This window comes from Carcharodon carcharias, chromosome 8 (genome assembly GCF_017639515.1).
Source record: "Carcharodon carcharias isolate sCarCar2 chromosome 8, sCarCar2.pri, whole genome shotgun sequence".
NCBI classification, from domain to species: Eukaryota; Metazoa; Chordata; class Chondrichthyes; order Lamniformes; family Lamnidae; genus Carcharodon; species Carcharodon carcharias.
Genome location: NC_054474.1, coordinates 173,367,652 through 173,394,797, shown reverse-complemented (window position 1 = coordinate 173,394,797; position 27,146 = coordinate 173,367,652). Strand labels below are relative to the sequence as shown.

Below are 27,146 nucleotides of genomic sequence, written 5' to 3'. Positions count from 1 at the left end.
ACAGTCCCCATCAGGATTTTAATAATTTCTACAGCACCTTTTACTGCCATGGACGTCTTAAAGTTCTTTACAGCCAGTGAGGTACATTTGAAGTATACAGCCAATGAAGTACATTTGAAGTATAGTCACTGCTTTAATGTAGGAAACAGGGCAGCTAATGTGCACACAGCAAGCTCCCACAAACTACAATGTGATAGTGACTGGATAGTCTGTTTTTGTGATGTTGATTGAAGGATAAATATTGGCAAGGACACCGGGGTAACTCCCCTGCTCTTTTTCGAATAGTGCTATAGGATCTTTTCCATTCATCTGCGAGGGTAGGCAGGATCTCGGTTTAATGTCTTATCCAAAATATCACACCTCTGATAGTGCAGCTCTCCCTTGGTACTGCACAGGAGTGTCAATCTTGAATTTTGTGCTCAAGTTCTGGAGTGGGACTTGAAGCCATCACCTTTTGACTGAGAAGTGAGTGCGCTACCAACTGACCCATGGCTGACACAAATAGTAATATAAAACAACTTATGTATAAATATAAGAAAAAAGCACAATACTGCGGATGCTGGAAATCTGAATCAGAAACAAAAATAGCTGGAAAAACTCAGCAGGTCTGACAGCATCTGCGGAGAGGAACACAGTTAACGTTTCGGGTCCGTATGACTCTTCATCGAATATATAAATATAAGATCATCGCTAATAAATTGAACAGGGAATTCAGAAGAAACCCAAACAGCAGGAAAAATATGGAACTTGTTACCACAAAGAGTAGTTGGGGTGAATAGCATAGGTACATTTAAAGGGACGCTAGATGAGCACATGATGGAGAAATAAAAAGGATATATTGATAGGATTTGAAAAAAAAGGAGAGTGATGAGGAACATAAATGCTGGCATAGACCAGTGGGGTCAAATGACCGAGAACTGCACAAGAGTTTTAAGGTTGATCCAATCTCTTTTCAAATTGCTCTGCAACATATGGAGCATTATGTCTACAGCAGTGGAGCTAGAAGCCAGAAGCAGAGAAATAATTCAGGAAGTAGCACTCCAACATAAATGGGATATTAGAACATATAGCCTGACATCAGTATTATCTTAGTCGGCAATAACTCACCAATTACTCTGTATCATTAAGATGCACAATCGCGTTGCTATAAAACAGATAATTCAGACAAGACAAGCCCCAATGATTCTAAACTAGTGAAACCTGCTTCAGGCAGCAGCAAGAGGGCTTAAAAAAAACATATTTACATATATGCCGAATTGTATGTAGAATTAGAACCAATAGCAAAATAGTAAAAGTTCCGTTTAACAGAATCAATGAAATATAACCACAAGCTTAACACCTAACAATTGCAATATTCAATCAGTCACTGTGAAGTTGGATGTTAAAGTTCCATCTGAGCACATTATTAAATATTAAAACTTTGTTTTGAGGCATTTTCTGAAGATTTTCCAGGAAAAAAATGGACTAAGAAACAAAGCAGAGTAAGTGCTTGAACAAAAAATCTGATGAAGAATGATTAGCATTGAATGGATGAAGATTGGTTGATGCTACTTCAAAAGGGCTATAACTTTGTGATAGCACCAAGAGACCAAACAATATTAAACTTTTTCAGTGCTGTGTGTTGAACTCACATTTCACAATGATGAAGCTAAGTGAGATTTGCAGGAGACTATTGAACATGTGTTGCTGACACCAAAAGACAAATTTAATGTTACATATGTGATTGGCGGAAGCTCTCCTGGAGGCCAGAAGAATAATTACTACCAATAATGGAAAATTTTGCTCCAAGATCTGTGCCTAAAACTCAAAAACCAGGGTATCAAATGCAAAGAATGCTGACACACAAGATCCTTTTGCCATCCAAACAAAACCAGCCCAGTGGTGCACACAGAAACCATAGAGAGGTTACAGCACAGAAGGAGGCCATTCGGCCCATCTTGTCCATGCCAGCCCGAGGACACCCAGGTGCCCTTTCAAATCCCACCTTCCTGCACCCGGCCCATAGCCCTGCAGCTTATAGCACTTAAGGTGTAGATCCAGGTACTTTTTAAAAAGATGCATATAATGCAGGCTTTTGAGGGTGGTGTGACCAGCCAATGTAAAGCAATCTACTTTGGGAAGTTAGGGAAAACAGTGTGACTTGGCAGACGACAAAACTCTTGAAGAAATCTAAAAAAGGTTTGTGGAAGCGCTTTATCTTTAAGAAGGTAGAAAGATCTGAATCAGCTACCTTGGCAAGAGATTTAAGTAATTTAAACATTAAACTGGTTAAATGACTTCTATTCAGATAGTAGTTCAGGCATAGGTTGCTCTGAAAGGTTACCCTAATCACTGTCTTAACCCTCAAAAAAGGTTTATTAGGAACTATTTGGAGAACTTCTTTAGAAGTGGCAGAACTTCTTAAAAAGTGACAATCTTGAACTCTAAACCATGTTCAGGGTCAGTCAAGGAGAACATTAGTACCAATTATCAAGGGTTAGCATTGACCAGAAACTGAATTGGACCAGCCATATAAATGCTGTGGCTACAAGAGTAGGTCAGAGACTGGGAACTCTGCGATGAGCAACTTGCCTCCTGACTCCCCAAAGTCTGTCCACAATCTACAAGGCACAAGTCAGGAGTGTGATGAAGACTCTCCACTTTGTCTGGATGAGTGCAGCTCCAACTACACTCAAGAAGCTTGACAATATCCAGGAAAAAGCAGCCCACTTCATTGGCATCCCATCCAACACCTTCAACATTCATTCCCTCCACCACCGACACACAGTGAGAACAGTGTATACCATCTACAAGATGCACTGCAGCAACTCACCAAGACTCCTTCAACAGCACCTTCCAAACCCACAACCTCTACCACCTAGAAGGACAAGGGCAGCAGATGCATGGGAACGCCACCACTAGCAAGATCCCCTCCAAGCCACATACTATCCTGACTTAGAACTGTAACTACAGCTGTTCCTTCACTGCTGCTGTGTCAAAAACCTGGAACTCCCTTTCTACCAGCACTATGAGTGTACCTGCACTATATGAACAACAGCAGTTCAAGACCGCGGCTCACTGCTACCTTAATTAGTGATGGGCAATAAATGATGGCCTTGCCAGCAATGCACAAATCCCATGAAAGAATAAAAAAAGGATTGCTCTACATTGGTTTATTTTATCACCTTGAGAGGTCTGCATTATATACATCTTGTACTCTGTCCTGCAGTCTTCCAAGTTCATTACAAATTTAGGAAATTCCATCTGAGAATCAGTTGTGGGGACACTTGGGAAAAAGAAGTATGCTAGCATGGTTCTAAATAGCATTCTTCAATAACATCAGCGACTGTGGGATGATGAGATGCAAGGTCAGATCATCGTAAAAAAAATTGTGTTACTTCTTAGCTCCATGGCCAAAATCCTATAGCTTTAAGAGAATATTCCCCCATAACTTACTGAATGTGAGTTATCACGGAGACAGATTTCTCCACTCATTATTCTCTAGCTTCTCTTGCTTAAAAATATTAGATGATGATAAAAAAAATATTCAAGCGTCAGTTGCATTAAAAGGAATAAGCAGAACATATTTATCACAAAACAGGTGGATACTAACAGATGTCATTAAGGCTATGGGCTTCCATTAACAGCTTCTCACTACACCGTCCTTTCTAGACTTCATGAATACTGAAATAACATTGTTCATGGCAAAAGTCATTTTGTCTTCATAAAGTCAAGGCAAAATGATAAATTGTGGAAAAACTGGATTAAAAACACAATTACAATTGATATGGAATGTTCAAATAATGATAGCATTACATTTGTATGTGATGAGCTCAAACTGGCCCAAAATAGAATTAACTAATAATGCCACAAAAACCGAAGGAGCAATCTTTTAGCACTGTATTAAAACTATAATGAATATTGTGGCAAGTCAAGAAATCTCTTTGAACTGATGTTTACGAATATATCTGTTAACAGTTATTCCAAAAAATTATTTATATCGTCGACGATAAATAAATGAAAGCCCCAGCCCCTATGAAATATCAATCCTAACATAGATTAAATGAGATTGCAAACACACATTAATCCACAACACTGCATAAAACGTCTTGAGCAGTACTAATGAATGAATTCAAACAGCTATGGAAACAGCTGCTGGCAAGTATTCTGAATTTGATGGGTTTACTTGTAAATCTGTATTATTCCTTAGTCCTCTGGTTCACTTTCAAGTGTTTGGAATCAAAAATCACAACTCACCAAGCAGCGCTCAGCCTTAAGAATGAAGAGGATCCCCAAATTGAAGCAAAAAGCTATCAGTCAGCTTCACTCTTCAAAATAGACCCGCTTTACCTATATTTCTAAGTTCAGTGTTTTAAGGGATGAATTTTTTGCTTTCTTTGTCTATTTAAAATGACAACCCAAACTCAATTCCCAACATTTAAAATGCTATATATCTCTCAAAATTTGGGATAGAAACATGGGTCTTGCATTATGCTTCTTTGTTACCTGGCAGGTCCATTGAATGAATGATCATCATCTGTTATCTTTAATGTAATGTGCAAATCATTAATAGATGCAGAGTACTGAATCCCTTGAATTTTCTGAAGAATATAAATTTATACTCTGCTTGTACTGAGATGAGAACATTTACTGTTTTGCTGCATTTGCGCACCTCCCACATTCACATTGTGTTTGGTTATCAGCCTCTAATGACAGAAATTCAAGCAAGTTTAAAAACCTAGTATGCGAATATTATGCAAAACGACAGATGGTAAGGGGATTGACTACAAAGGTGGAATCATGTTCCTTGTTGGTTTTGGGCTTGTATATGTCTAACCAGCACAGCTACACATGGACATTCTGGCCCCAAATCAACTTGGGACTGCACGTACTACAGGAGGTCATTCATAATTTTACATAAAATCCAAATATTTCATATGGCTTACATCTGATGTGTAAAAAGGCCTAGGCACCCTCCTGTGCTATGCAACCTGGAAAGGGCTTCTTTGTTCTATATTGTGAATAAACAGGAGTTAAACTGGCTAAAATAAACGTGCTAGGGTGAAGCAGGCTATTTCCTTCGGAGCAATGTAATAAACATTTACTAATTCCTCTCCAGAAGTGACACTACAAGTGATCGTTCTGTCAGTCTGTTTTTTTTTATCTCTGAAAATGAAAATTGCTCTTCTGCTCAAGTTCTGGTTTTAACAAAGCAAAAGCAAAATACTGTGCATGATGGAAATCTGAAATAAAAACAGAAAACGCTGGGAATACTCAGCAGGTCAGGCAGCATCTGTGAAGGGAGAAACAGAGTTAACATTTCAGGTTAATGAGCTTTCATCAGAACTCGGAAAAGTTAGAATTGTAATAGACTTTAAGCAAGTGAAAAGGTCGGGGGTGAGGGGGATGGATTGGAAAAAGAACAAATGGACAGACCTGAAAAGGGGGGTGAAAGACAGGAGAGATTAAATGACAAAAGGAATGGTGGTGCAAGACCAAAAGGAATGGTAATGGGACAAATATAAAAAACAAAGGACATGTCTAAAGGAGGTGTGAATGGCAGAATTATGAACAGCTGCTGCCTGGAAGCAAAAAAAAAGCAAAAAGGACAATGAAATCAAAACTTACAAAGAAAATCAACGCTAAATGGGAGAAAGAGGTCGACAAAATTCCTAAAAGCTTGCATGTTGCTTTTATTTTAAATCGTTACAGCTACTATAATGGATTTAGATAAGGAAAGATGGGAGGAGCCTCAAGTAGAGCATAAATGCCGCATGGGCTGGTTGGGCCAAATGGCCTGTTTCTGTGTTGTATATCCTATGTAATCCTACATGGGTTTATTGAGGCACGTTAGGTATATTTGTCATAAACAAGTGTTGTGATTTCTTCTATTATATCATCTGTGAATTTTTTAAAGCATGACACACTGTGGTTGGTCACTTACAACACTTCTTCGTGTTATTAAACAGGACAAAACCATTGTGCAAAGTAAATACAACGCAGACTAATAGATCATATTTACAGCACTAGATTAGCTTGTTCTCATCACCACTATTAGATCGCCTCAATGCTCTGTCACAGCTAGAATAACATTTTTGTATCAGAGTACAAATTCTAGGATATTTTCCAGATTTTTCTGCCACAAAAAACATAATGGATTAAGATAGATTTTTTTTTTACAACATCTATAGGGAGTTGGGGAGCGCATGGGGAGGTTCTGTTGTATTAAATGGCAGGACCTCTTTATAGTTCTTACATTTTTCAACATGACAAAAGCCTAAACTGATAGGCTGGCTGGCTGGCGGATGGGTAAACCTGCATCAGAAGCTGCAGGAGACTCTTGAAGTCGGTCCCTGGCCACCGTGGGAGGAAACGAGTGAGAGGTCACTCTGATAGGGACGGGGAGTTGGCCATCATGGGAGGGAGCAAATGAGATACCAGGGCTGGACAGGGTGAGGCCGTTGGCAGAAAGAGGCCACAACTGGCAGAGGGGTTGGGTGAAGACCTGCTTGAGAGGCCGAGGAGGGGGGGGGCACTTCCGCTCCTCCTGGCCCAGAAGGAGTGCTGTAAAAGCCAATAGCTCCCACCTTCCTTTTATTGCTGGGTTTTCCTGTGACCTGGGAAGCCTGCATGGCACTTGGTAAAGTGAAATCAGGCTCCGAAATGCACTGCAGGAATTTGATTTAAATATGCCAATGAATTGTCCCGCATCTCCAAGGCATGGCATTAACCTGCCAATGTATAATTAGAAATAGGCACATTCACACATTGTGTTGGGGACGAGTTGTCCATTTTATAATTTTTTAAATCCTCCTTCAATTCTACACCTGTTACTGGGAGGGGCTGGGCTGGGCTGTTGTATAACTTCATGTAAATGTAAAATACCAAGGGACAGCAAAGAAAAGCATTTTAATATTCGCCATGCAACAGAATTTTTACTCTTCTGCTCAATCAAGCAGATAGTGTTTATGTGGGTAGTATTGAGTGTTCTGTCGTTTAAATTTTGCTTAATAGCTTACCAGCAGTAGTCCAATAAGTGAGGAGGGAGGACAGGAATGTAAACATGCTGCCAAAACATTGGATATAGCATAGCTGCCGACCCATGAATGCAGGCTGTTAACTGGAAGAGATAAGAAAAATTGCTCATCAAATCAAACATCGTTAAATTAACATTTCAAGCAGAAAATGTCTTTCATAATAAAGTGGGCTTCTTTCTACAGAGTTCACGTGAAGTGAAATCTTCTGATTGACGATACGATCTGGTGATTTTTAAACTCGAAGACTAAGCAACTAAGGTACTTTAAATTCAACAATAAATTAATATAATCAGCATAAGCAAATAGAAACATATCTCCAAAATAAATGTTAAAAATAATTCATTCTGGATTGTGTGCTAATTGCTCCAGTGAATAATCCAACATGTGATACGCTGAAATAGGAAGTCTCGCACTGATTATAACACTGTACTTAGTTCTGTTCCTGTCAGATAAATAAGCTTTATCCTCAATGTCAGGACTGAATCTTCTGGATCAGTTACTGTAGCCTAAATAACTGACATGTCGCACAGCAAATGGAATAATGATCAGGCATCTCAGCATTACAACAAAAGGATTTCTGTACAAACCAATAAACAGACAAGCGCAAATCTGAGGTAAACAAATTACTCCATTACAAAGTGTCCATGATATTCTCAGTACAGGTAAAAACCATCCCTCTGTAATGAAATATGGTTATAAGTAACTTAGCTTTCCTACTTAGCCCAATATGTAGATCTTTCTTCACCGTAATGAATTTTGGCATTCGGCACTACTAGAACCTATAAGTTACATGACTGACATGAAAAATTTATCAATGCATATCATACAGTAAAGAGTAAAGCCATTTTATGCACTTTCATCTGACTGTAAAAATGAATGACCATGTTTCACTTCTCAAAATACTGCAATAAAATTGATTACAAGCAAGTGCCTATTCCCATATTTCCCTGAATAAAGGTGGTGTTTGCAATGACAATAATCATGAGCAATATTGTAGAAGACTACATATAGCTTTGGAACTGGCTTTGCTATAGTTGAAGTGTTTTTAAAGGATATATGAAATGTAATTTCACACGAGTAGGTTACCAAATAATTTTATATGCCAAGTGTTGCCAACTTGCTGTCAGCATATCGTATGGTTGGTGACATATTTGGGACTCAGAAATCTTGCTTATGCCACATGACCTCAGCTCACCATTCATTAGTGAAAACAATAAGCAAACAAACTACAAAAATAGCATTTAAAAAACTGTTTTTTTCTCAAGTTTGTACAACGTAGTTGACTTTTTCAGATTTGAAGTTCGATACACAGTGATAGTTAAGAAAAAAAAACAAATCAGTTCTGCAGAACTTTTCAGCAAGCATTGTAAAATAATTACTTTGTTTCCTGCAGATAGGTATCATTCATAATAAACAGCATGCTTTAAACCCAAGGGTAATTTGCCCTCTTCTCCTAACGTTTAATTCTGTTTAAATTAAAATAGTTCTTAATTAAACATCAAAGGCAATCTTAGGTCAGCTGACTCAAAATCAGAGGTGCTGTATGTTATAAAAAGTAGATTACAGTTTCATCACAATTATAAAAAAGACAATGCACTCTGTTAAGATTGTCGTAGAGACTGATAACTTTTTTAAAAATTCGAACTTCTAGTTAATAACAAAGAATGGCAGAACAAGATTTCACATTTTAAGATGTTTACTGTAAAACATTTGGGTAGGCAACTTGTACTTTAAACCATGGAATGGAATACCCCCTTTCTTATTTTTAACACAAACCAAAAATCACACTTCATACATAGATGTTACACTGCCCTTTAAATAGACATTCAATTCCTCCAGGATTAGTCCAAAACGACTCTTAGCTCCCAAGGATTTACTTCTGTTCTTTTCCTTTCTGAGCCTGGTAACTTGTAGCCCCAGAACTGTCCTTCATGGTTAGAATATTACTAGAGATCCTCCCTCTAGTGCAAGCTAGGTGCATCCTCCAGCTTTGTTTTAACTCTTCACAAATTTGGTCGTTTTCAATCTGAGTGCAAGCTTCCACCCACATTCTGATACAGTGAACCACAGGCGTTTTCGGCTTCTAGCCCCTCTTGCTCCTGGAACCGAGCAGACTAAGCTGCCTGTGATATTTGATGATAATTTAGGAAAGCCTATAACCCAACATCACAATGGCTTCATATGTACCTTTCCCACCTGGAAGTCTATCACCATGGCAACATGAATTACATGGGCCTTGTATCCAGGTAGAGATGCCAATTAGCTATCCTTGAGATGTTCTCTTTTATCTTGGAAGTAATTGGAATGTTTAAAGCACAACTGTTCACAACTAGACCTTTTCAACATTTTTCTTGGATTTTGGAGTCTCGCAGCCTTTGCACTGTTAGCACACAGGCTGCTGCCATTGTCTCCAAGTGTAAACGCCACACACCACCTTCTCAGTAAAACAATCTGGACCCCCTTTAATATCTAACACTCAAACCAATCAAGCTTTGTGTCAGGCAAATATATCTTGAAATAACGCTTGTGACAGGGAGAAGGGATCAGCACAAAAATACGATCACTGGACAATTTGAGTTGAAACATAATTATCAAGACTCATCAATTGAATTAGTGTATGAATATTTACTTTCCAAGCCCAAAAAAACTAAGTGGGAAAAGGATTCTCTATTCAACAGCCGAGTAGGGGGAATGTATGCTTTTCTGACTGAAAAAACTTGCACAGATCGGAAAATGACGCTGTCACATAATACAGTAAAATCACAGCAGTAATTGAAAAGGCGAAATGTTTGTTTTTTATCACACTGAGTGTTCTTTTTACAGTGGTATATATCAAAAAGAGCTGAATAGTCCTATTCCATTTTATAGCCCTTAAATCAGTGTACCTTTCATGTACAATTTTTGCTGCAATAATTTCAACATTATAAACTAATTCTACTGTTTCACTTGAGAAATATTATGAAGATGATTGTGCAACAATACTTTTGGAACTAGTAGCAAAATTTGCCCACAGCTTCCTCTAGAGAGAGGACTGCTAGGAGCTTGTGTGATGGACCATGAAACTAAAGAGATTTGGTATACTCTCCAGACATCTGTAAAAGTTGACAGCATTTCCTGCAAGCCTCAAAACACACAAGGCGCTGACTGTTCAATCACTGTCATTTACGGTGTTTGACTCGAAAACATCCCATCATTATGCATAATGCTACTTGTGATCTTAAGGACACAAACTGACTGTACATATAACTATGAGGTACTCCAAGTCACACTTTTTTGAAACTAAAGTGTACTACTGTGAGGTATGAGAAGTATTTTTTTATTTTCACTCACTACATGCCAACTGTGTTGAAGTACAGCAGAACTGATCTAAATTTTGTAGGAACAGAATTATAAATTTAATACCTGAAAATGGTAATGAATTTAAAATGAAAAAGCTCCATGCGTTATTATTCAATGCTTAGTCAATTTATTTTGATATCAGCACTATTAATAATTTCAAACATGATTCCTTATTGGACAATGAGAGTTATTGCATCACTAAACAGTTCAATGTACTATGCCTTACAAGCAGCCTTGTTGCATTATTAATCTAAATCTTCAACTTCTGTATACAAGCAAATATTTCAACTTTAACCATTTTGTTATTTGATTATATACATATATATATATATATGTATATATATATATATATATATATATATAGCAGCATATAAGGAAATGTACATGTGCCTAAGCATGTAAAACGAGTGTCCATTATGTAGTATGAATCTTCAAATTAAATATCTTGAACTGCTAAAATATCTTTTTCTATCATCTACAAACTCTCCAGTCAAAAATGGCCTTTCACAGAGACAGTGGGGCCACTCTTCATCAGAAAATAGCTGCAGCTGAATGCAGGACAAAATCTGCTGGAACCAGATATCACAACGTTTTCTGGTTGCCAGCTCAAATCATACCGAGATTACGTCTTAGCTCTGATGAGAGTTTTGGGCACATTTTATTTATGCATTATCAGCCTTCCTGTGATGTTATTCACAGAGGGGCTGAGATAATGCTGAGGGGAGGACAACGTTTGGGTATGGAATTAGAAGAAAGATACACACCATGAGATGAAATAATTTGGAAGAAATTTGTAGGACCTCTGTTCAAGAGAAGTTTTTTGATTTGGTCTTTGAAAAAACATTTCTTTATTCTTACCCAATACAACTGAATAACAGATAAATAGATACCATAGCTCCATAACAAGTAAATTCTGCAAGTGAACATGTCCTTCTATTGTAAGGTCAGAAATGGGGGATGTTTGCTGATGACTGCGCAATATTCATCACCATTCGCGACTCCTCGGATACTGAAGCAGCCCATGTCCACATGCAGCAAGACCTGGATAACATTCAGGCTTCGGCTGATAAGTGGCAAGTAACATGCGTGCCACACAAGTGCCAGGGGGTGACAATCTCCAACAAGAGAGAATCCAACCATCTACCTTTGACATTCAATGGCATTACAATCATTGAATCCCCCGCTATCAACATCCTTGGGGTTACCATTGACCAGAAACTGAACTGGACTAGCCTTAAAAAACTGAGGCTACAAGAGCGGGTCACAGGCTGGGAATTCTGCAGCGAGTAATTATCTCTCCAAAGACTGTCCACCATCTACAAGGCACAAGTCAGGACTGTGATGGAATACTCTCCACTTGCCTGGATGAGTGCAGCTCCAACAACACTCAAGAAGCTGGACATTTAGCCATTTAGAACAAAGTAGCGCACTTGACTGGCATCCCATCCATCAGCTTAAACATAGACTCCCTCCACATCTGATGCACAGTAGCAGCAGTGTGTACCATCTACAAGATGCACTGCACCAACTCACCAAGGCTCCTTCGATAGTACCTTCCAAACCTGAGACCTCTACCACCTCGAAGGACAAAGACATCAGATGCATGCAAACATCAATACTGCAAGTTCCTCTCGAAGGCACAAACCATCCCGACATGAAACTGTGTCACGATTCCTTCAATATCTTGGGATCAAACTCCTGGAACTCCTTTCCTAATAGCACTCTAGGTGTAGCTACACCATGTAGACTGCAGTATTTCAAGGAGTTGGCTCACCACCACCTTCTCAAGGGCAATTAGGGATGGGCAATGAATGCTGAACTAGCCAGTGACACCCACGTCCCGTAAAGAAATAAAAAGAAAGCAATTGTCTTTTAAAGTTTCCGATATAAACAAAGGAAAGATAGAAGCAGTACCATTTACTCTTTCTAACTGCCTGCCTCTCTCATGCAAAAACAAGCATAGGCAAATAGTTCTGATGTCAAAGTTAAAGGCACATATTCCAAGTTGTTTTAAAAATAAACAAACCCATAATTACTGTTATGGCCTGAAGACAGGCTGCAGTATTTTGGGAATTACAGGTAAAGGTGTCAGCTGCCTCTCTTCAGTTGACAGAGGGATAGCTCGGTGATAAGTCTCAACTCAAAGCCTAAGCTTTTGAAAGAGGCTGAAACCTCCAAGTAAAGCATTAACAAAGGCACTTGAAGATAATTTTAGAGCCAAGCTTAGTCATGAATATTGCAAAGTATTTTTACATCTTATGTTACAAACCTCATCAATATATTAGAAGTGTGTCATGGGCTTGTTGCAAGAAAACAAATGGTGGTTAAAAAAAGTTACAAAAATATTTTCAGCAATTTGATAACTTAATTTTCTGCTTTCGTTCGGAGAAATGTCTTACAGCTGACTGAATTCTGATTTGCTGCTGTCCCCAGGACATACATTTTGAGCCAATCAAGTGCAATGCGAAAAAATGACACAAAGAATGATGCTGGAAGCATGATGCAGGTATTGTGACCTGATCTCGTGATGTCATACCATTTAAAATATCTTATAGATTAGAAGAAATTAAAACTCATACAACTGCGCACATTTCCTGTCTACAAAGGCTAATGTTCCTGTTGTCGGATTGTCACACGTTTATGCCAACTTTTACCTAAAGAAATTCCTACAGCCACATTTATAATAGGAACTGCCTGTGTACATTGTTATTTTACAATAATGTATAATTGCCAGTGGTGGTGTCATAGCATTTGGTTTTTCTTCTCAATTCTTTAGCCTTCACTGCACTAAAACTCTCATGTTCTAACAAACTATTTCTAAAATTGGCATTTTTAGTATTAAATTACTTTATAATATAAAACCAAAATATTAAAAAAATAAGGATAGCAAGAATCACTTTAATATGTGGACTGAATTATATCTGCCAACCTTGGTTCAGTTAATCTGTTTCACTTCAAGGCACTTGATCTTAATTGATTCTTCATGTCTAATACCATGGGATCGATCAGAAGATCTATTTATAATAACCTTACCGCATACAGATACACAAACACATAAACACACAAGAAGTATGTCAGTCCCTGTAAAATGCAGTGAAAAGGACCTGCTTTACTCAAATTGCATGGGGCGAAATGCAGGAACCTTTGCCCATCATGTGCTACTTTGGCTTCTCCAGCTCGCAAATGAAGTACAATTTAACATGATAAAAACTCAGTAAAACTGCCCCCAAAATCTCTATGTACTATATTTCGCGTTGGATTTCAAGGATATAACATCACATATTTAAAATTACATACACACACACTGTTCCAGCTTCATTCTTGCAGTGGGTGGTATAATTTTATTCATTCAACGTTTCTCCACTCCAGTCTATGAACTTTGTTAAATAATGCAATATAATTTTCCTATTCATATAACTGTATAAAAACTGACTGCAGAAAAATATATGTAAACTGAATGTCAGTAAAGGTCACCTTTGTTCAGCTACAATGTGACATATAGAGTGACCCATCAAAACCTCACAGGAAACAAACAGAAAATCACTTGGTGTAAATTTTGCCCAAAGTATCTAGTCATTATGAATATTCATCAAGGGGTAATTATTAATCTCTTTCAATTCCATCAAAGATATTTTGCCTCCGAGGGGTCACTACACTGAGACCAATGAAGGGAGCTCATTTTATTAACAAACTAGATGCACAAAATCAACAGAGGAACGCAATTTATGTAATACATAGACCTTGCAATGAAATTCCTGTGCAATTTGAGTAGCTCTATAATTCTTTACCCAAATAAATTCTCAACATTGAATTTATTAAAACCTAAATAATCATAATTAATTTACATAATTACACGAGGTATTTCTACATTGGATCATTTAAAATTCCTCAAAGCATTTGCAAACTTTTAACAATAAACCAAAATTGCTATTACATTCTATTTGCTTCTGCTGAAAACCAATATATTATACATTACTAAACTGCTAACATCTTATTCTTAGACCACATCAAATGAGTTGCTCAATCTGTACCTGCCATTTAAAATTCTCATTCTTGTTTTCAGATCTCTCCATTGCTTCATCCATCTTCCAGCCCTACAATCGTGTTTCTCTAATTCTGTTCCCTTGCACATCCCCAATTTTACTTGTTCCACCATTGGACCGTACCTTCAGCTGCCAAGTACCCAAACTCTGGAATTCCTTCCCAAAACCTCTCTGCCTCTCTACCTTTCTTTTTGCCTTTAAGATTTTCCTTGTAACCTACCTCGTTGACCTTGCTCTGCACCCTAATATCTCATGTGTCAAGTGCCAAATTTTATTTTCTGACAGTCCTGTGAAGTAGCTTGAGACATTTTACTCTGTTAAAGCTTCTATATAAACGTAAGAATAAAAAAAGCAAAGAGATCATACTGGAACTTTACAAATCACTGGTTAGGCTTCAGCTGGAGCATTGTGGACAATTCTAGATGGCACACTTCAAAAAGATATAATGGCACTAGAAAGAGTATAGAGGAAGTTCCCTAGATGTCATCCAATGATGAGGGGCTTCAGTTATGAGGGTATGTTGGAAAAATTAGGATTGTTTCCTTCGAAACAGCAAAGGTAAGAGGCAACCTTACAGGGTTTTCAAGATAATGGCAGACTTTGATACAGTAAATAGGGAAAAAAAATATTTCCTCCATTGTGTAGGTCAATAATTCGAGGTCATATATTTAAAATCATTGAAAAAAGATCAAGAGAGCTGAGAGAGTTATTGGGCTCTGGAATACTCTACCTGAAAAGGTGATATAAGCTAATTCCATAAATAATTTTAAAAGAGACTCGTACAGGTATGAAGAACCTGCTGGGTTAAGGGCAAAAAAGCAAGGATGAGAGATCTTTCAAAACCAGCACAGGCACGATGGATTGAATGGCCTCCTACTGTGCTTTTTTTTCTCCATTCTTTCACAGGATGTGGTCATCGCTGGCTAGGCCAACATTTATTGCCCATGCCTAACTGCCCTTGAGGTGGTGGTGGTGAGCTGCCTTCTTGAATCACTGCAGTCCATGTGGTGTAGGTACACACACAGTGCTGTTAGAGAGGGAGTTCCAGGTTTTTGGCCCAGCGGCAGTGAAGGAATGGAGATGCAGTTCCAAGTCAGGATGGTTTGGAGGGGAACTTGCAGGTGGTGGTGTTCCCATGCATCTGCTGCCCTTGTCCTTCTAGGTGGTGGGGGTCGTAGGTTTGGAAGGTGCTGTCAACACAGCATCGATGAATGTTAATTTATCCAACTTAAGCTTATTTTAATTCCCTGTAATTACCTCTACTATGAAAAGATCACTTTTTATTGCAGCAGGATTTGACACTCTAGGCATTTTCAGTGTCATCACCAACTGTCTGGAAAATATAACAATTTTCATAATGTTATTGGATTTTATTGTAAGGATAGAAAGTGTGTGTGTGTGTGTGTGTGGCTTAACTGAATTAGGGACAACTGGTCTGAAGGCTTTGACGTAAGGTGACAAGCTAGGTTTGAAATGTTAACTAGGTAAACATGGTTGAAGTTGTAGTATGTGAGGTGTAAAAGGAAAATTTGCATTGGTTGAAACTCGCTACTCGGGTCTAACAGGTGGAAAGGTGTTACACGTAGCCAACAGAGGCTAAGCCAAACAGTATGTTTATTTTTCCTAAAGCTTACTGATAAAATTGGTACCATGAAAGATTTTTATTATTAGAAAAGTCAGGTTGAAAAGACATATCGAAACAATGGGATTTACATTCAAAGGGGGAAATATGTATAAAGGAGAGAAGGCAGTGTGCAAGCGAAGGCATTTTAAGATATAACACGAGCATGAAAAGCCTCCAGTATCTAAGCCTCAAACTGCTGCCTACAAAGAACTGAAGTTAAGAAAACTCACTTTGAATTTCTCTGCTCAGGGTATTGTGTAACTTTGCTTGAGTCTTTTAAAAACTATGCACTTTTACAGTTGCCTGAGCAGAGGTGTAACTGGGAGTTAGGTTAACTAGGGGAACTAGAAGTTATTACAGTAGTAATTTGTAAACTTTCTAAACCTATGTATGTGCTTAAAATCCTTTTTTAGTAATAAAGGTTTAATTTAGTTTTGTAAGAAACCTATAAGACTCGGTGGTCTTATCACCACTGAATTTAAGGCACGCATCTCGAAATATATACAAGTTGCAAAACAGTTGTTTCAAATGTCCCTTTGGGATTTGATCAGCTCAGCATTTACCACAGGCTGTGCACTAACAAAATTGGGGGCTCATCCAGGGTATATTTGAAATTACTGGATTGGTTTGGAGTTGGTGAAAGTACAAGAAGCACTCTGAATTCAGGAGTTGCTGTGAGTTTTTTTTTTAAAGTGGTGGGACTGCAATATGGCTTTGGCAGTTGCTAAGACTTGTCTGGGAGTTGAAGTTATAACGTTGGTTACAAAAGGTTACATAAAGCGAAGTTAATGGAATTGGGAGATAAGGTACAATTAGCGTTACCTGCAGGGGTGAGGAAATCAGATGTAACCGTGTGAAGGGAAAGTCTTTCCATGTGTACAGGTGGAGTAGGTACATGTATTAAAATTTTAAGGGACACAGGGGCTAGTCAATCCTTAATGATGTGAGATAGTGTTTGTTCTTCAGAGGGAGAATTGCAGAACAGGTGATAATAAGTGGGGTTCATGCAGATGCTAAACTTATTCCATTTTGGTAGGTAAATTTAAAGAGTAAGTGGAAAACAGGCAATGTGATTGTTGGGGTAATAGGCAAATTGCCCATTGCAGGGATTCAATTTATTCTGGGTAATGATATAGCTGGGTCACAGGTGTGGGTGATGCCTATGGTAATTGAACAGCCTGTAGAAGTATTTTCAACAGAAATGTTGCAGAGAGAACATCCTGGATTGTTTGCAAATTGTATGATAACAGGATCACAGGCTCATAGGTTGAAACAAGAAGGACAGGAAGTTCAAAGGCAGAGAGAAGGCGTGGAAGTCCAATTAGGTGGCACCGTGTTTGATAAGGTTGTTCAGGAAGAAAGACTGGAAGACATTGCAATTTAACTCAAGACAATTAGAGGAATTACCGAAAGGCATTTGCAAATAAAACCTTTATATCAAATAGCTTCCTCAGAAACAGAGGCAGAATGTATTCCCGAATGTTATTACCTTAAGGGTAATGTTTTAATGAGAAAATGGAGGCCTTATCACGCTTCAGCAAACGAAAGCTGGAGAGAGATGCATCAGATTGTAATGCCATTTGGATATCGAAATGAGATTCTGGGGAACCTCATGAAATTCCAATGGGGAGACATTTTGGAATCAGAAAAACACAGGCAAAAATACAAAAAAAATTTTATGGGCCTGGATTGCATACAGATGTAGTCAAATTCTGGAGAACATAACACATGTCAGGTGGTAGGGAAACCACAAGCAGTGATTAAGCTGGCACCATTATTTCCAATTCCAGCATTTGAAGAACCTTTTACCAGCGTCATGATTGATTGTGTAGGACCCCTCTCTAAGACTAAAAGTGGAAATAAGTACTTGCTGACAATAATGGATTTGTCTACAATGTTTCCTGAAGGGATACCATTGAGAAATATTACAACAAAGAAAATTGTGGAAGTGTTAACTAATTTTTTTACAAGATTTTACAAGATGTTTATCTAAAGAAATACAATCAGATCAGTGTTCAAATTTTATGTCACAGCTGGTTAAGGAAGTAATGAACAGTTAGGGAATAAAATAATTTAAGTCAACAGCTTATCATCCGGAGGCACAAGGGGCTTTGGAAAGATGGCATCAAACTTTAAAAACTATGATGAGGGCTTATAGTCAGGACTATCCACAGGATTGGGATACAGGAATTCCATTGCTATTAGGGACACTGCTAATGCATTGACTGGTTTTAGTCCTTTTGAACTAATTTATAGTCATTAGGTAAGGGGACAATTGAAATTGATTCATAACAAATTGGTGGGTCAAAATTCAGAAACTACTATCCTGGATTATGTATCAAGCTTCAGGGAAAGATTGGACAGAACATGTGAGCTGGCTAGGGAACCCTTAAAGGCATCACAGCAAGTGATGAAAGTGGAGGCTGACAGGAAAGCTACAGCTCATAGTTTTGTTGCTGGCGAAAAAGAGCTAGTTTTGTTACCAGTGCTGGGTGACTCCTTAAAGACCAGGTTTAGTGGGCTTTACAGGATTGAAAAGAAGCTGAGTGAAGTAAATTATTTAGTAAAGATTCCAGATAGAAGAAAGAAGCAGAGGATGTGTCATGTAAAGATGCTTAAAAATGTACTTTGACAAGGAAGAAGACCAAAAGGAGGTATTATTAGTGGTAGATAATGAGAAAGTGGTAAAAGTGCAGTATTCCGAAATTGATTTTCCTCAAATCAAATTGGATAATGAGGGGGTACTTGAAAAATTAAATGTAATATTGAGTTACCTTCCAGACAAGTGTCAAAGTGATTGGGAAAAGCTATTGCAGTCACACAAAGCTATTTGTGGAAATAAATTCGGGGGAGGGGGACGATGACAAATTTAGCTAAGGCACATCCATCCTTATAGATTAAATCCGGCAAAGTTATCACAAGTACAGAAAGAAATTGAATTCATGTTTCAAAATGACATCATTGAGTCTAGTTTCAGTAACTGGAGTTCAGCTATTGTGCTGGTACTGAAACCAGATGGAACACAAAGATTGTGTGGACTATCAAAAGGGGAATGCAGTGACAACAGCAAATTCATATCCTATACCACGGTTGGAAGATTGCATCAAGAAAGTGGGACAATCGAAATTTATCACAAAGATTGACTTGTTAAAAAGGATATTGGCAAGTACCATTATAGAGAGAGCAAAGGGGATATTGGCTTTTGTGAACGCCAGGTGGACTATATCAGTTTAAAGTCGTTCCATCTGGTATGAAAAATGCACCTGCAACATTTCAAAGGCTGACAAACAAAGTAATTGCAGGTCTGAGTAATTGTGCTGTTTATATTGACGACTTGGTAGTTTTCAGTCAGCAATGGGAGGAGCATTTACTGCATCTGGAAGAATTGTTTTGTCGATGGTGAAGAACTTGGCTAAAAGTGAATTTGCAAGAGAGCAAGTTGTGTATTTAGGCCACACCATTGGACATGTTAAGGTGGCTCCGAGAGATGCGAAAGTCAAGGCTACGTGGATTTCCCTGTGCCTACAACAAGATGAGAAGTTTTGAAATTTCTGGGCATGAGTGGGCTTTACTGGAAACTTGTGCCAAATTTTAGTATGTTGTAGCTCCATTGATTGAAGTATTAAAAAAGAGTGTCAGGAGGCATTTGAGTTTGAAAACTATTAACTACAGCGCCAGTTTTGGCCATACCCAATTACGATAAGCAATTTAAGTTGGCCATTGACGCAAGCAGTATAGGCATTGGGGCCATATTGTTACAAAGACGACGACCCTGGAATTGAGAAGCCCATCAGGCTTTTTCCCGCAAGTTGAATGCACAACAGGGAAGGTATTCAATGATCGAAAATGAGACTTTGGGTTCGGTGTCAGCATTGCAACATTTTGAAATTTATGTTGCAAACAATATCCAGACCACAATCCTTTAAAATTTCTGGACAAATTTCGAGGCAGAAGTGCAAGGCTATTCAGATGGAGTTTATAACTGCAACCAGTTAATCTACAGATTATACATGTGGCTGGACAAAATCGAATTGCAGATGCATTGTCAAGAGTTTGAAGCTTAAAGGAAAAACTGGACATTTAAAACATGGACACTGAACTGGAATGGTTTCTGTTGATACCAAGGATTTGTATACATATCGTTATAGATGCATCTGGTAATGTAATAGTGCAATAAGTATAGGAGATAATGTAAAATGGGTTCAGCAAATGAAACCGTCTCTTTAAATTATGATGGTTTTTTTTATTAAGGAGAAGGATGTCAGGAAAATATAATAAATTCCAAAAACATGATGAAAATTATAAGGATAGGAATAATGTGTGCTTGTGTGTGGGGCTTAACTGAATTAGACAGCTGGTCTAAAGGCTTTGATGTAAGAAGACAAGCTAGGTTTAAAATGATAAATAGGTAAACATAGTTGAAGTTGTAGTACGTGAGGTATAAAAGGAAAATTTGCATTTTTAGATAGACCCGTGTGGTGAGTTTCAAAGAGGTGGTAAGATGTTACACTTAGCCAACAGAGACTAAGCCAAGCAGTGTGTTTATTTTCCTCAAAGCTTACTGATAAAATCGATACTATGAAAGATTTTTATTATTAGAAAAGTAGAATTGAAAAGACATATTGAAAGAATGGGGTTTACATTCAAAGGGGAAAATATGTATAAAGGAGAGTGGCTGTGTGCAAGCGAAGGCATTTTAAGATCAAACACAAGTGTGAGAAGCCTCCAGCATCTAAACCTCAAGCTGCTGTCTACAAAGAACTGAAGTTAAGAAAACTCACTTTGAATTTGACTGTTACTTCGCCTGGGTCTTTTAAAATCTGTGTGTTTTTACAGTTGCCTTAACGGAGTTAGATTAACTAGGGAAGCCAGAAGCTATTATAGTAGTAATTTGTAAACCTATGTGCTTAAAATCATTTTTTTTATTAATATAGGTTTAATTTAGTATTGTAAGAAACACCTAAGACTCAGTGGTCTTATTACTACTGAATTCAAGGCATGCATCACGAAATATATACAAATATATGTATACATTGTTTCAAGTTTCCCTTTGGGATTTGATCAGCTCAGCATTTACCATCGGCTGTGCCATAACACCAACACCTATGATTATGGCTAGTTAGCTTGAATTCTCCACAGTGTTAAGACAATGATTTTCGCATGGCTTTTCAAGCTTTGCTGGAAACACTTTAGAATTATCCCACATCCCTGCATTTTGGCTGTAACCCTGTTAGCTTCTCATTCTGAAATATCCATCCAAAGCCCTTTTAAAACTATGAAATCAGCTTCTACCATCTTTTCAGGTAGTGTGTCCAGATCCCAACAACTGAGTAAAAATCTCCTGGTCACCCTCTAGATCTTTTGTCAATGATTTTGAATATATGACCTCTAGTTATTGACCCCCTTGCCAGAGGGGACGTTATAGATCAGAATATTGCTGCTCATTAGGATCAAAGTATATCATTGCTACAGAACACAACAGCTATACTATTTTTCTGTAGCATACCAATAATAATATTTCTGTAACCTTCCATCCTGTCAAGTAAAATCGGCTGTAGTTCCCCGACAGGATTTCACAGCAACAATAAATGTCAAACTAACTATTGAGGATTATATATAATTTTTCAAAATGTAGCTCTGAGAGTAAAGCATCAGGTGCCACACAGGTTCAAAGTTCAGATGATATTCACAAACTATTCTTCTGAAGCATGACATTTGAACTCTTCACCAATATTTTAACAGCTCAATCCAAATGTTATTTTTAACATGAAAGGGAGGACTTTAGGAATGTATACCAAAAGATGAAATTAAAAGCTCAGTATTTAACGTTAAGTAGCTACCTTTGGTTTTCCTGTAGTTCTTAACTGAACTCTGATACTTCGAAGCAAACTAAAATTTAAAGCATGCCATGACTCAGATTCCAGGAAGTACCTGCTCATGTGAGATAAGGTATATAAATAAAATTCAGATATTAGTCTGTTTATAATGATAAGTTAAACTATCGTGTGGTCTACAGAGTCAAGACAAAACAAATTACTTTCAAATTGCATTAATGATGCTTCAGGGATAGGTATGGGGATCCGCAGCTTCTGGAGTTTATGAATTACAACAATTGGTAGAAAGTGCAGTAGCAACACAGATGGTGACGGGCAATAACAAACTGCAACATTCCTTACTAACTGGTCTTTGTGAAATTAAGGCCAAGTATAATCTTCATTAGAAGGTGAGGAATAATGGTACCATGGCACATAAGCATACTTCAGTTCACTTTTAAGTTATACAGTGTCATTACTTTTATAATTCCATTATAAATTCCTTTGTCCACATTTGTAATAGAGACTGCTCATATAAACTCGTCACACCGTAATTGAACTCCACCGTCGGTGGTCTGTTGCAGTCCTGTGGGGGACAAAGTGTTACTATAGCATGGCAAATTTATTTAGGCAGTTGAGAGTCTATATAAACTTGATTAAAGTAGATAATCTGTTAGAGTACTGCATAATGAATATATAAAAGAACCTAAAATGGGGGGAAATTAAAATAAATTGAAGGGAAGAAATTAAAACAAAAAAAGAAATGCTAGGTTTACAAAAAACAAGGTACAGCTGGGGGTTTGGAACATTTCAAGGGTCTGTGAAGAAGTTCGGAAACTTATACCTGGACATTTTCAGAACCAGTGGCTACCATGTTGACGACAGTCTGGCCAAAAAGCTACCAAACAACCAGACTGTGTAAGTACACTACGACAAGCTTTACTTTGGCAAGACACATCATAAATAAAGACATAGGAATTTAGCATGGGGGAAATATGATGCGATGTGATATTAGGAAGTCAGATGGTGCAGACAGGAAGTGCATGCAGATTAATCATTTTAATATTTTAGGTATAAAGATAAATGTCTGAAAATAGGATGCAAATTTAATGTATCATTTCCCACACTTTCTAGATGACTTCACCTTGCATTCTCATTACCTCCTATGCAATGCAGTGCTCCCAAGTTTCTGTCAAACCATTCTGTAATCCAACCAAATATGTTTGCAACAATATCTTAAGTTCACTTGCACAATGTATTTTATTGCATTGTGCGAAGAGGTGCTTAGCTTTCATATGTTCAGTTGGTACAAATGAATCAGAAATTGAGCTTACGGATAAGGATGGACAAGCCCCACCAACCTCTGGTGCATATTAGTATACCACCATTATTACACAATGTTGGCATGCAAATACAGTGTAAATGTTTGTGCTCAATAATAATACATTTCAGTTTAAGACTGCCCACATAAAACAACCACACACAAAGGGCATTGAACAGTACATAATTTTCAAGCAGTGGGCCAGATCCTTGTGATGTAAGCAGTGAGCGAGCACAGCTGATTAAAGATACATTTAATCAGCTTTATTCCAATATTTGAGGCATGGTGGAAAGGTATATCACCCTTAAGATCAACTTTTATAAATTAGGTCAATCAGTTGCTCCAAGATGAGATATCCTCCCTCTGACTTCCAATGACAGGTCACAGATAATAAGGTGAAAGCTATTGCGAAAAGCACACACCTCTAAATAACATGATGATCACAAACCCTAATCAGCCAGTGGGATTTGACTCTCAATCTGAGTTACTACTCTACTATTAGAACTGTGTACCATACCGACCTGAAGCTAAGACACAAGTGTTAAGGAGGGAAATACAACTCAGCAGCCTGATTTTTTTGTGACCAAATAGAATAAGCCCAATTCTGTCCTCACTGTGCTATCAGAGAATTAGAGAAGTGGTTTGCAAAAGGTCTCTTCCAGTAGACGGACAATATCTGTGAATTTTGCTCCTAAAACTGTGTTTTTATTAATGTTTAAAAGTCCCAGCCGGAGAACTGGCATTTTGGAAAAATCTTGGCTTTGCAATTGAGGGCCACACATTCAAACAATGAAGCAGCCAATTACTAAATTCGCTCAGTTGTAAATCAAGGTTTAAGAACAAAAATTCTTTGTCCTGTCAAGCAACATACCTCACCAAATTAAAAACTGACATCATCTTATTTGATGAAGAGCAGGATTTTCCTGGGCGTTAAGTCAGCCTAACATCTATCATTGGGAAAATGCTAGAGTCCATTATTAAGGGAGTAGCAGCAGGACATTTAGAAAAGCTTCACGTAATCAAACAGAGTCAACATGGTTTTGTGAAAGGGAAATCATGTTTGACAAATTTGCTAGAGTTTTTTGAGGATATAACAAGCTGAGTTGATAAAGGGAAATTTTCCCACCAGTAGATGTACTGTATTTGGATTTCCAGGAGGCATTCCATAAAGTGCCGCAAAAAAAGGTTTACTGCACAAGATAAGAGCTCACAGTATTGAGGGTAATGTATTAACGTAGATTGAGGATTGGTTAACACACAGAAGACAGAGTGTCGGGATTAATGGGTCTTTTTCAGGTTGGAAAGATATAACTAGTGGAATGCCACAAGGATCAGTCCTAGGGCCTCAATTATTTACTATGTATATTAATGACTTGGAAGAGGGGGGAAGAGAGTAATGTATCCAAGTTTGCTGACAATACAAAAATAGGTGGGAGGGCATATTGTGATAAGGACATAAGGAATCTGCAAGGGGATAGGTTGAGTGAGCGAGCAAAAACTTGGCAGATGGAATTTAATGTAAGAAAGTGTGAGGTCATACTTTGGGAAGGAAAAATGAAAAGGCAGACTATTATTTAAATGGAGAGAGACTTCAAAAAAATTGCAGCAGAGGGGTATCTGGGTGTTCTTGTATATGAAACACAAAAAGTTAGCATGCAGGTGCAACTAGTAATTAAGGCGGCAAATGGAATTTTGGCCTGTACTGTTAGGGGGTTGGAGTTTAAAAATAGGGAAGTCTTGTTATAATTGTACAAGGTGTTGGTGAGACCACACCTGGAGTACTGCATACAGTTTTGGTCCCTGTATTTAAAAAACGATATAGTGGCATTGGAGGCAGTTCAAAAGAGATTCACTAGGCTGATTGCTGGGATGAAGGGGTTGACTTATCAAGAATGGGTAAACAGGTTAGGCCTTTATTCATCAGAGTTCAGAAGAATGAAGGGTGATCTTATTGAAACAAGATTCTGAGGGGGCTTGGCAGGGTAGATGTTGAGAAGATGTCTCCACTAGTGGGGGAATCTCAAACTAAGGGACATAGTTACAGAATAAGGGGACACTCATTTAAAACTGAGATGCAGAAGAATTTCTTCTCTCAGAAGGTAGTGAATGTCTGGAATTCTCTATCTCAAGAAAATTGTGCAGGCTAGATCACTGAAAATATTTAAAGAGGAGGTAGATAGATTTTTAAAATATCAGGGAGTTGAGGGCTATGAGAAGCTGGCATGAAAGAGGAGTTGAGGTCTGGGGCAGATCAGCCACGATCTTATTGAATGGCGGAGAAGGCTTGAGGGGCCAAATGGCCTACTCCTGCTGCTATTTCTTATGTTCTTATAAATGTGATGGATTTGCAAGACTTCAATGGGATAGGGCAGGGGCTGCATGATGAGGGATGAGTTCAAATTTGTGCAGGATGGAGCTGGGGAGGCCAGCTACGTGAAACTGAGAGAATAGCTTTGGGGTGAGGTGAAGATTAAATCAACATCTACGATGCAAAGTTTCTGGTGTGTTCAAACAGGGTGGCTTCAGTCTTGTTATGTTCAACTAAGAAATGACCACTCATCCAGGGTGACAACACAGAATCAAGGGAGGTGGTGGGAAGGTAGACCTGGGTGCCGTCTATATTTTTGGAAGCTAATCATAAGGTTGCTGGGGCATAAATTAAAACACTGTTTACCTGACACCATGGGCAGGATTTTATGCGTCGGTAAGCAGGGGCTCACCGACGCGTGGTGATGTCGGGGGGAACTCCCGACATCACCACACCCCATTTAAATTTTCAGGAAGGCAGGGGCGCAGTGAAATCAGCTGTGCGCCCACTGACCTGTCAAAGGCCAATTGAGGCCATTGACAGAGTCAATTAAGTAATTAAAGAACCTGCCCGTCCAATCTTAAGATTGGTGGGTAGGCCAGGAGCCCCAGCGGGAATTAGAAAGAGCATGAAACCACATCCATGGGCAGGATGAGGTTTCATGTAGCTTTTAAAAAAGTTTAATAAAGTTTTTGGGAAAATTATGAACATGTCCCAACTCATTGTCACATGAGGGGACATGTTGGGGAAATTTTACATTTCTAATTTTAGGTTTTTAACATTTAGAGCTGATCTCCCTGAGGCAGCATTTAGCCTCACAGAGATGAGTGCGCTCTTCTGTGCGCATGCGTGAAAGAGTGCACTCTCGATTTTAGGAAACCCCCCTCCCCCCAATCCGCACAGGGAGTACACAGCGCTTCCGTGTAGACGTCGCACTGGACAGGCCTTAATTGGTCCACCCAATTAAAATGGCACCACGCCTCTGATTGGGGGCGCCGATCAGAAGCGCGCCTGTGCGCACCCGCCCATCAATTCCCCCCCCCCGCCCCAAACGGGGGGAAAATTCACCCCCATGAATGGAACCATGTCTATTAACATGAAAGCTTACCAAAGGACACATTCTATTGTCTAGACAAACAGACAATAGGAATCATGTGAAGACCTATATCGGGGGATTTTTGCAGTTAACAATTACTACCAACAACTCTGTTATAAATTTTCAATTAACAGAACATCCCATGGATGATGTTGCTAAAGGCCAGAATGAAGCTGAGGAGTAGGATGGAATTCATAGGTATGCTGGGGGCAACTGTACGAGAATGTTAAAAGCTATTGCAACAAAATAATGAATTGGGACAGGTGTCTGAATTATCATGACATTTCCACCATCATAAACAGCCCTATGATACTGCAATTCCTTGTAATGTCTTAGATTTGGTGTAAGTTTAGAGCCTAATGCTCTTACCCACATTCTACCCCCTATATAATGAATCAGTCTATTCAGAAAAGGGGCGTGCAGTAATTATGGTTTTATTTAGTGCGTAATGTACCTTTAAGAATAATACTTGTTAGGAAAGATCACATGATCTGTAGTGCCTATTAGGAGAACAGTGGCGCTACCTCAGCAGTTAGTGTAGAGATAGAGTCAGAGTTGAAAGCACACGTGTAGTTGCTGTTAGTGT

General features: G+C 38.4%; 1 protein-coding gene across 8 annotated transcripts in view; it reads right to left on the bottom strand.

The window, feature by feature from the left end:
* The window catches only part of LOC121281034 (DENN domain-containing protein 1A-like), a 607,528-nt gene that overhangs the window by 236,070 nt on the left and 344,312 nt on the right, over positions 1-27,146 (bottom strand). For all 8 annotated transcript variants that reach the window (XM_041193614.1, XM_041193619.1, XM_041193616.1 and 5 more), the window contains exon 10: positions 6,999-7,099. In XM_041193614.1, the coding sequence (XP_041049548.1) occupies positions 6,999-7,099 (101 nt within the window). The remainder of the gene's footprint in view (positions 1-6,998; positions 7,100-27,146) is intronic.